The sequence below is a fragment of the Hyaloscypha bicolor genome (genome assembly GCF_002865645.1).
Source record: "Hyaloscypha bicolor E unplaced genomic scaffold K444scaffold_17, whole genome shotgun sequence".
NCBI classification, from domain to species: Eukaryota; Fungi; Ascomycota; class Leotiomycetes; order Helotiales; family Hyaloscyphaceae; genus Hyaloscypha; species Hyaloscypha bicolor.
Window position 1 is genome coordinate 992,848 of NW_020194519.1, and position 11,269 is coordinate 1,004,116.

General features: G+C 39.5%; 1 protein-coding gene across 1 annotated transcript; it reads left to right on the plus strand.

The window, feature by feature from the left end:
- The first annotated feature begins 7,787 nt into the window (after window positions 1–7,787).
- Window positions 7,788–9,021, plus strand: K444DRAFT_705374 (uncharacterized protein). Its single transcript, XM_024888109.1, has 6 exons — window positions 7,788–8,033; window positions 8,082–8,158; window positions 8,332–8,386; window positions 8,690–8,747; window positions 8,804–8,824; window positions 8,876–9,021. Exons 1-6 carry the CDS (start codon window positions 7,977–7,979, stop codon window positions 8,974–8,976), a joined length of 369 nt encoding a protein of 122 aa, XP_024741712.1. The 5' UTR covers window positions 7,788–7,976; the 3' UTR covers window positions 8,977–9,021.
- The last annotated feature ends 2,248 nt before the right edge of the window (window positions 9,022–11,269 follow it).

Consider the following 11,269-nt stretch of genomic DNA (forward strand, 5'->3'; position numbering starts at 1 on the left):
GAATTATCGGTGGAACCATCGTCAGATTCTATAGTAGTTCCTACTAGTCTTCTGTATAGCTAGGATACTAGGTTTAGGAGTAAAACTCCCTTAATGTATTCTTTAATAATATAATAATTGGAAATAACGAATATCCGCTTATACGGGTTCCAAATTCGGTATCTAGAACCACTATAGCCGGTAAAAATGCCCCTAAAGGCTTTGGCCATATGCTTATGCTATAAAGCTATTTTCTTAGGTATATAAACGTATACCAAGGAGCCAAATATATATAAGTTAGAAACGTCCGGTTTAGCCCCATAAAACGCTTTATACGAAGTCATACCAATTTTAGGCAGGTAGTACTAATTATAGGCGTAAATCCCATATATAGCGGCTTCCTCCCAAAACTCGTATGGTAAGCCCGATTATTCTAGCTCTATATACTCTAATTCAATAATCATATATATACTATATTTAGAAATACTATTCTACTCAGGTATATAAGTAGTAGTTAGTTCTAAGCGAATACCCTTTAATTTATACTATTCCTTGATTTGGCCTAATACAAATTCCGGAGTATTATTAAGATATAGGCATTTAACTTTATTTCCAGTTTAGGTTTTAGAGAAGGTAACCTGATTTTGGAGATTAGTAAAATAGCTCTTTCTATCCGAATTATATACTACTATATAATATTTAGATCCCTTATAGGTAGTAGATAGCATATAAGTATTTCCACTAAGGGAGGCTACCCTTAATAGCCCCCATATATTAATTATAATATATTCTCCTGGAAGCAGTTTTTTAGGGTATAAATCGCTTATACTAGCCCTAGTAATTTTGCTCATATTATAGGGATTACAGTCAAACGGGTTTTGATTTTTGAATTAGAGTCTATTAATGTGGTTTACTAATTCCAGGATATACTTTGTATTCAGGTAGCTATATCTCTGGTACCAGGTTTCCAGGGAGGCTAGCACATCCGATTTTAATGATTTTAGGGTACGCCCTAAACCAAATTAGTCAAGCTAATATAATCCAGTAGATAGTTTATATATACCGGTTACTATAATCGTTTTATTATTAATAATATGGGCTTTCCCAGTAGAAAAATTAATGCTTCCTCTAGCTTGGGTAATTTTGGGAATTAATAATAATAACGTGTTTCGGAATTGGGGGCTATATAGTATGTTATTTAGCTATACTTTTAGCTCAGGAGTAGTAAATAGAATAATAGTTCCCTTACCCTTAATAAGAATCGTGGATTCATTACTAAGGGTAATAGGGAATGGTTTCACATCTTCGTAAGTAATAAAGGAGCTTTTACTCCCCGTAAAATGGTCCGTAGCGCCCGAATTAATATACTAGATATTCGCAAAATTATTATTATGTAATTAGCTATTAAGCAGGGCACTAAATATTAATTTTCTAGTAGTTGATTTTTTGGCAGTATAGGCCTTTTTATAGACAGTTAATAGAGCTAATAGAGCTAATAGCATCTCCTAATTAGTGGAATTAGAGTTCTTTCTATTAGAATTAAAGTAATCCTGGGCTAATTTATATATAGTATAATCTTTAATATTATATTCTTTGAATTTGTGGAATATATAATAGGCATTTGGATCTCTTTCACGCTTCGGCTTATTATTTGACTAATTTTCACTACCCCCTTGGATAGCTAGTACCTTTGGAGTAATATCTGGGTTAAAAGCGGGAGGTTTAGCCCTGAGCTTTTCCTCCTTAGTAGAAGCGTCCGCTTTAAGTAATTCCAGCTTTAATTTATTAACGTTAGCTCTAATGGAATTCAGGAAGGGCTTATATAAGTCGTATTCCTTTAGGAAGCCACGAATCAGGTATCCGGATACAGAAACGTCCGAAATCGATCTATTTACTTCCTTGATTTCAGCTATCTTGTAACTAATACGGTTAATAAAGTCGTCCATTCCCATAGTAGTATTAAACGTAATAGTTTCTATTTATTAAAGGTATAGGGCTTCCTTTTAAGCTTTTAGCTATCTAGCTTTAGCTTGAATCTGGCTCCAAATTTGGTATGCGAGCTTGATTTCCTTGAATTATTACCAGGTATTATGAGTAATAAGTAAACTTAGTACCGCTCTGGCGATTGCAAATTAACGAGTAATCGATTTATCGTCCTTTGGGCCTGCTTCTATGAGAGCAGGAGCTTAATCAGGATTAACAAATTACCATAGATCTTCGACAATAAAGAGGTTCATAGTATCGTCTATCCAGGAGTAGATATTGTCGTCCGAGAGAGGCTCAATTTTCGTACCTTTATAGGTAATATGGGTTAATTTTTTGGAATCCGGCATATTAGATTTTGCGGAGAATTTCTGGCCGAAAATGGCTATGTTTTTGGCGAATTCTGCTGACGCGAAGCCGAACTGATAGGTGAAATTCACCAAAATTAACGATTTTAATGATTTTTGGAAATGGTTTTGGAATGGACAAGCGAGTACTAAGGTCAAGTAACGCTTGGATCGCTTAGTAAAGCACTAGCCGGGCTCAGAACCTATTGGAAAGTGATTGATTTATTAATGGAAAATTAATATATTAGAGGTTAATAATCTGTAGAATGACTAGATACAGGAGAGTAAAGTGTAAAAACAGAGGAAAAGTATCTAAAGTAAGGGATTTATTCCCATTACCCTTCGGCGATACCGGTAATACCGAGCCCGCTTTCTCCGATACATTATCAATTAGCTAATAAATCAAAAGTAATCAAAATGACGATATACTAGTAAGCTTGGTAAGCTCAGCGAGTGACGCATGACAAATGAGAGTGGAGAACCCTAAATTAGTGGTTGAACCTGGTGCTGGAAGGACTGGTGAGCTAGCTATGGTAGCGTACCAATTTCAATAGCTTGGATTGCAGCTTCTTTAGCTATGGTGAGAACTGTAATTGAATCAAGAGTCGAATCAGCTCGCTTGCGTTTCTGAAGCCTCACAGAGGTAGCCATTGGAAGTATGCAAAAGGGGCACTTGATTGGGTTTGTGGTTGTTGAGGTATTAATATAATTATGGAAGAGCGGTCAACTTAGGGGGGCAGTCACGTGACAACCAAAGTAAAAAAACGACCATACAAAACGCCAATATATTTGCTCGCTTAATCACGTGCATTATAACTTCCTTAATAATAAAGATATTATAATTTTGAGAACATAGAATTAATTCCTATAGTATATAGTATAGTTTTAATTAATACAATTTATATTAATTAGTATTATAGTGGTTTTTTTTTTTTTTTGTCGCTTTTGGATCGGACTGACTATATTAGACTTCTAATAATCTAAAGGTTTAAACTATATATATATTAGTATTAATATATATAAAAATATTTAGAAAATATTAGATAATTATTTAATAGAATTTAAGAATATTTTACTTACTTTCCTATTTTCTTTTTTTTTTCTATATTAGAAGACTTATTAGTAATATATATATCTAAGCCGTCTTTATTAGAATTAGAAAGTTCTAATATTTTAAGGGCTTCTTAATTATCTTTCTAATTAGAAAGAATCTCCTTATTTCAAAGATTCTAGTTCCCTAGTCTCTGATTTTTACTAATAGGATTGCTATTATTATTAAGTTCTTAAGTCGAGGTAATTCTAGAAGTATTATAGAGGTTCGGCTCGCTTACTAAGCGCCGCTACTACTTGATTGGGTGGCGAGGTGGCGCTAGAGCGGGAGTGCCCGGGGCTTTGCCTAATAAGGCTAGCTCGTCACGTACGCACATCACGTGTACACTACTCAAAGTATTTATGAATATTCATGAATAGCTTGATTAGAATATAAGTAGAATATAAGTAGTGGGAATTTTTGATGAATAGAATATGAGTAGGGGCCACTACTCTACTCTACTCTATTCATTGTTTACACTGTCGGCATACTACCCCCCCGGTGAGGTTGAATCCTCTTGGATAGCCTGAGTTGTCTGCACCAAATGTCCTCGCAAGCAGCTGCCGATGTGTGACCCCCCATATACCAATACGAGCGATTTCCCATTCGGGGCCCCCGATTAGGGAATCGGACGCTACGATTAGGGAATGGGAGCTTCTTTACGAATCGGGCCCCCGATTCCCAATCGCTCGATATTTGGGTATCGGGCCTGAAGGAGCTGAATTCCCCTTATTTACTAGCTCATTCAGCCCTATATTCTTTACTCCACCACACCTCATATCTTGATTCTATAGGTTATAGTTTAATTTATTAATTTAAGATATTAAAGGAGGTAATAATAGGGGTAAAGACACTTCTCCAGAGCTCCCAAATATGTATGGGGCCTCTGCTCCCTTACTACCTAGATACAGTTCACAGTACAAGCACCAACTTTCCAAGCACAACCACTGATTTTATATACCTCTCAATTAATTACCTTACTTCTAATATGTCTCTTTCAACCCTTCGTTCATTCCCATCCCCACGTACGCCTCGTCAGCGTACTTATGGGAGAGCAGAGCAATATTTTGATATTACTGCTCCAGGGGCTCGTTCTTCCGGCACCCAGTTTTTACCCTCCCCTATTACTGAAGAGCCTACTGATAATTGGTCTGCTGAAGACAAAGCTGTATGGGATCAGAGGCTTGCTAAGGGGGGTAGTAAGAAAATTCTTACTGCTAGGAAACGTATAGATATTAGATAGTGGTTGCAAAATCCTAATACTCCGCTTCCTAGCGGAACCAAGGCAGAGAAACGCTACTAGGCTAATATTAAGTACGATTCCCTTCTCTATAAGCTTCAGGACAGCCAGGTATATCGCAAGGAACACCACGATAATCGACGTAGAGAGCTTGTTCCCGCCCGGTATACCGTTTGCTATAATAACGCTTTTGAGATTCTTACTACTATCCATGAGAAATTAATATACCCTGGTTAGTACCCTCTAAAAGCTACTAATTTTTATACTAATTAAAAAATAGGCTCTAATACTATATTTGAGTATATACGGAAAATTTGGTATGGCCCATCCCGTAACGATTATGTATAGATAAGTGTACGATACGCTTACTATAATAAAGAGAAGGCTCAAAAGAATAATACGGGAGTATAGCCTATCCAATCTTATTATCTAGGCCAGTGTATGGTTCTGGATTTAATAGATTTCCGTATAAGTATCCCTTAAGTCATATAATTTACCCCTATATTCCTTCATTTCCTGCATTTCCTATATTTCCTGCGTTTTTGAGCTTTTCCTGCGATTTTCGCGATTTTCGCAAATTTCGCAAATTCCGAACCTTTTTATCCATACTTTATTAATACTATTATAGTATGATTTGGACGGAGAATATACGTGGATTTGGTAATTGAAATGCCACTTTTCCAAGTTCATTTGGATCCGTAGGCTCAAGGCTAAAACTACAGATAAAGCTGCGGACGAGCTTATTAAATAGCTAAATAATAATGGGTATATCTCTATCCTAGCCTGTAATAATGGAAGAGAGTTTAAAGGCAAAGTCATTGAGGTTTATAAGCAAAGAGGGATAAAGATTATCCGTAGACGAGCTTACTATCCTTAATTACAAGGCTCTATTGAGATTGCTAATCGCATATTTAAAAGGCGCCTGCGAGCTATACAAGCGGATACTAGTATTTAATTATAAATGTAATTACTTCCATTAATTATATGGGTTATTAATACCACTCCTATCTCTGCTTTACCTAAGGGTAATACGCCATATAAGATATGGTTTGGACGAAAGCTACCTACTAATTTTCAAGATTATAAAGGGAATACTCGGCGTATATATATAGTACTAGGGGGGGGGGAATGAGAGTGGTACTTCTAGAGAATCGTCTATAATTGAGGTTACTAAAGGAGAGGAAAATAAAGAGAATAAGAATAGCTTATTTGTTAATCAGGAAGCTGAACTGGAGGAAGCGGCAGAGGAGATGATTTTATCTGAACTAACCAAGAGGGTTGCGGAGCATATAAGGAAGCAGTAAGAGAAGATAGTAAAGAAGGCAAATTCCAAGGCTCTTGAGTATGCCGATTAAGAGATTATAATGCTTCAGATACCAAAACAGTATCGATTTAGTACGGAGATGGCAAGGATACTAGTAAGAGTTCTGGAGAAAACTTTAAAGGTATATACCCTATATAAATATACTTACTAAAGCTAATAAATATAGGAATACCGGCTTACTACCAAATATAGTAAACTTACCACTCTCTGGCCGCATGGTACCCTCAATAAAGTTACCTCCCAATTAACTTATTCTGAATTACCTATTACTGGGGCAGTTTACAAAAAGGATAAGATTACCTTACCAAAGGCAGTTGCCTTGGAAAATAGCCGTGGATTAATCTCGTTAGTTCAGAAGGCTGGAAGGGTATCTGAGAGAGCAAAGAAGAGAGTAGCTACTGAGCAAGCACGTGAGGATGGAGCTGGAGGAGGAGAATCAGGTGATCAAGTGGAGGGGAGGGCACCAAAAAGGGCTAAGGTAGCTATGGGAGCACCTAGACGTAGTAGGAGGCATGGCCAGTAAAGCTTAGTATGGGTGAAGTGTCTTTAATATATCCTCATTTTGTTATTCCCGATACCCAAATATTACCCGATTGGGCAATCGGGCCCCTGATTCCCTAATCGGACGCCCGATTCGTAAAGAAGCTCCCATTCCCTAATCGTAGCGTCCGATTCCCTAATCGGGGGCCCCGATTGGGAAATCGCTCGTATTGGTGTATGGGGGGTCACAGATGGACATGTTGGCCACCGCCCACATTGCCACTTGGTCAGGGCGATCTTGTTGCTTTCGTTAAATCTGCCTTGGACGACATCCCAGTATATACCATCAGCTAGCATTCGACGTGATACGAGGTATATCGAATTCGGTCCCCAGCTTCCTAGGCCATTGGGATACAGCAGCCGCTCATGAGCGTACATAGGTACTCTATGCATATGCCCCGGTACTGTCAAGTTATAGGTTCTCACCAGCAAAAGTGTTTGTGAAATGCAACAGGAGTCGATCCCAGCCTATCCCGTACCCAAATTGCCTTCAAGGGACTTCGAGTAGAACCCAGGAAAACTCCAGGTGAAAAATTAGCCGAACTTTGAAAGGGGGGTCGTCCACGTGATCAAACGTCCAGAGAACAAGTTATTTTTGGCAGTGCGACCTTTCTATACTTGCGCCCAACTTAGGCAGCCAAGTGGGCTATTGCGTTGCACCATTGTCATAAAATGGCCATCAAACACTAGGCTAGCTCGGGAGAGCGTGGGAAGGATTGGAGCATGCGGATCGGTTGAGAGGAGAACAGTTAACTTTATCCATGATTACCTTTCAGCACTGGTTCAGCTGTCCCAGATACAGACCACAACTGCCACAATATTCGAGTTACGTGTGGTGATTCGAAAAAAGGGACAAGGAGGGACGTAGGGAACGACGGAACGAACAATGACGGTGGGCACCACGAGCAGGAGAGATGCTCTAGCGCATCAGCCCTGCTCCTGCTTCCACATTGCTAAAGGTGTTGTATGCCTGGGTGTGACTGCAGATTACCACAGCACTTTCAGTAGGAGGAGGAGCTGGTGGGGCGCAATCAGCTATGATGGATGTGCATCGGCTTTGCTTCTCGATGCATCCTGCATGTGATGACATGGAACAAGTAGTACGATGGGCGGAGACTGGAGACATGCGACATTCTCACCCCCCGATTCAATCAAGAAGTACGAACGAGGCAGATTCGGCGGAGGAGAGGGGCAATATCGACGTCTTATTCGCACTTGGCCACGATCTACAAGAATCAGTAGTCAGGCGACCAGGAATGCGAGAATGAGGAGGCGTTAGACGGATGAGCACTCCCTCAAACGACGAGGCAGACTTTGCACTGTCAATCTAAGCACGTTGAAAGTACAAAGAGCCCCCCCCCGCTCCCAGCTAGGTCTCCTTTCCAACACCCCACACGCATTACCGATATAATCACCACAATCATTACAACAACTGCAGCCACTGCACTGGCCACCACTTTGTCGCCCAACAAGATGAGCGCACCACCTCTAAATGAGGCAGCACTTATTTCAGATGGTGCTCGTTTCTACGTGAGTTAGGGACAATGCAAGCTAGAAAAACATATGCTAACAAGTCAGAATCCCGCTGAGGCAATCTCTCCCGTTGTAGAGGCTACGCCAGAAACAAAGCAAAGTGTGTCACCTCCCCAGAATAAGTGAGTCGATCTTGTTATAGAAGGCACCTAGAGAAAGGCAATAACCGTGTTTAGTAATAGTATGCACCGTATGGGGGGGGGGGTCTATACCTCCAGGCGGCGGGTTCCAAATCGCTACTGATCTGGTAAGTGATGCATTCGACTCACTACTCATATTCCTGATCGTCACACAGGACTCGGCACAAGCTTCATATATTGGAGAAGATGGCCGATTCACTCTGCTTCGTGGTAAGTGTTGTGAATCTGTTACGCTGAATCCTGCTGACTCAAGGGAAATCTATACTATGTTTCGAACAATGGCAGCAGCCAATTCTTCTGGCTCTAGTGCCAGAATTCCGCAGGAAACTCTGAGGCTTCTGCCTATCATATCGCGAACTTTGATTCGTCAGTATTTTCTTTAATTGGTTATCCCGCGGCTCACTTCCTACCTTAGAATTCGTTGGTGAGCTCCAAGCAAAGAATAGCCAACTTCAAGCTGGAGAACGACAGACAGAAGGCAAGTCAACTACCCACTGACCCTGTGTCCCCTAGATAACAAGATACAAAGCTCGCATAGACTCGCTCCAGAGGGAAGTTGAATTGCTTAAAGGTATGGAAGCCGAGCCTATCTGGCAATCTAATCAAATTGGCGCTAACACAATCCAGAGGCCAAGAGTAGGCTGGAATGTGAGCTCTAGTATACTCATTGGATTTGCTCGTCCCGTTAACATATTTTAGTTAAAAATGATGGTTTGAAAAGAGACATACGTGAGGTGGAGCGATCATATGCGAATATCAAAGCGCAAAAGGACAGTTTGAAGGCAGAACTTGATAACTAAAACTTCGAGCAACTTCGGATTCTGGTGTAGAGGGCTCAAGCAAGAAGCGTAGATATTTAGATTGAATTAAGGGGTCCTTCTGATGAGGAGTAATTTCTCCTAGCAATAGTTCCGCTGACGAGGGTTGGATATTCTATCTACATTCCAAGGTGAGCTGTTTCTATTAGAACGTGTGACGTACATATCCAGGCTTCGAGAAGACTTTGAAATTGGCCTGTACTGCAAGTGTGGATTCCTGTCGGTATCTTTCTCCATGGCGGACGTGTTTAAAGAGAAAACCTAGATGGAGTGCAGTGGCCTTGGCATTGGCGACAGGGGGATAGGGACCAAGCCAAGGCCACCCCTCTATATGTGGGCCGTTCCAAGACCCACTACTAGTGGGTCACTGAGGTGGCCACTGAGGTGGTACATAACCACCTAGATAACGAGGGAGCATTATTCTACTGGTCATGTCCACTTGTACGAACAATTCGTTTGCACCAACCATTTTCTTGCACCAACCTTTTACTTGCACCATTCAGTTTATGGTACTAACAATTCGTTTGCACTAACTATTTGCTTGCACCATTCTGTTTATAGTACTAACAAATTGTTTGTACTATAAACTGAATGGTACTAGTAAGTGATTAGTGCCAACAAATTACTTGCACTAACAATTTGATAGTACAAGTGATTCTTTAGTACCAATAAATTTCTTGCACCAGTATTTTGATAGTACCATTGATCTAATAGCACGAATGGTTCCTTTGTACTAACTACGCGTTTGCACTAACCATTTCATAGAACCAACAGTACTTTAGTACTAGCAAATTATTTGTACTAGTAATTTGATAGTGCCATTGATTCTTTGGTGCTAATAATTGTCTTGTACCATTGACTGCCCCTCTCGCTACGAACCACACATATATACCGGGGAGGGCTTAACCCTAAGGGTTCGGGATGGCGAACCTTTGGGATGGATACGAGCAGATAAAGAAATGGAAGGACGGTATAGACCTGGCTAGCTCTGACCACAAGGAAATCCTGGATTACCTCAATACCAGATTGTTCCAGTACAAGGTAGAGAAGTCAACTGATAAGGACCTCTGGGAATTATTCAAGGAGGATTTCAGTAACTTTGACCTCGAGACATTTAATCGACTAGATCAATACGTACTACGTTAATTACGAGCTGCTTTGCAATACGGTGGTATTTATATCGAATATAACCATGGTCGCTTTACTATTATATAGTCCTTAGTCGACGCTATTCAGAGAGAAGAACAATACGTCTGGACTACTAATAATATTATTGCCGCTAGACAAGACCTTAAGGCGGGCCCTATTACCTCATTATATATATCCCTGAATAATGGTATTGCAAGAAATCGATATATTAAACTAATTATTGCTTATACCCCTTTGCTACCTGCTATCCCTTTGCTATCTGTAACCGCTCCTGCTAGTACCGGACCGCAGAGAGCCAAAACTGACAATCTCCTACTACCTCTACTACCCTCAAATGGCCCTTTAAATGGCCCTCTCACTGCAAAGCTAATTGGAGAAATAGCAAAGATATATACCGAGGCACAGAAGTATAATAGAACTAATGGCAGTTTCGACCAAAAACTCGCCATCTTCCTCGATATCTGCCAATATATAGAGCTTCTATAAGAGGCATTAGTAAAAGCTTTCCCTACTATATTAAAGGAACTAGTACAAGATCACTTTTATAATAACTAGCTCTCTTAACGTATATATAAAGAGGCCTGTATGAATATTTGCAGCTTCTTTAAAGGCCCTAGTTTCTAATATCGAAACTTAGACAAATAGAACGCTACTATAATAGTAATTACAATAGCTTAATACCCCGAAAAGACAGTATTTGAGCTTGTCTAATTACTAATTAATGACTTATATAAATTGCAATATAGACTAGTACCTGCCTTATAAAATACCGAATTCCTATATAATAAAATTATTATCTCCTATTAAGGTATACTAGTATACTAATATATAGTCTCGGATTCTCTTTCTAATTTCGGCTAACTTATTAATAAGCTCTAATTATTTATTACTACCTATAAGAAGAAATAATAGATTAATACCGAGATCCTCTTTACTAATTAATAATACTGTTTTTAAAACCCTTTAAGCTACTATTCGTCCGGAAATTATTAATATAGACTAAGCCGCAACTTTGGTACCTATAATAACTATTTCAAGTCCCGTAATTATAATAATTATACTCCGAAGTCGTGTTTTATATATAAGAGACCCGAATACTATTTATAGAAGTATATACCAGAGGAAT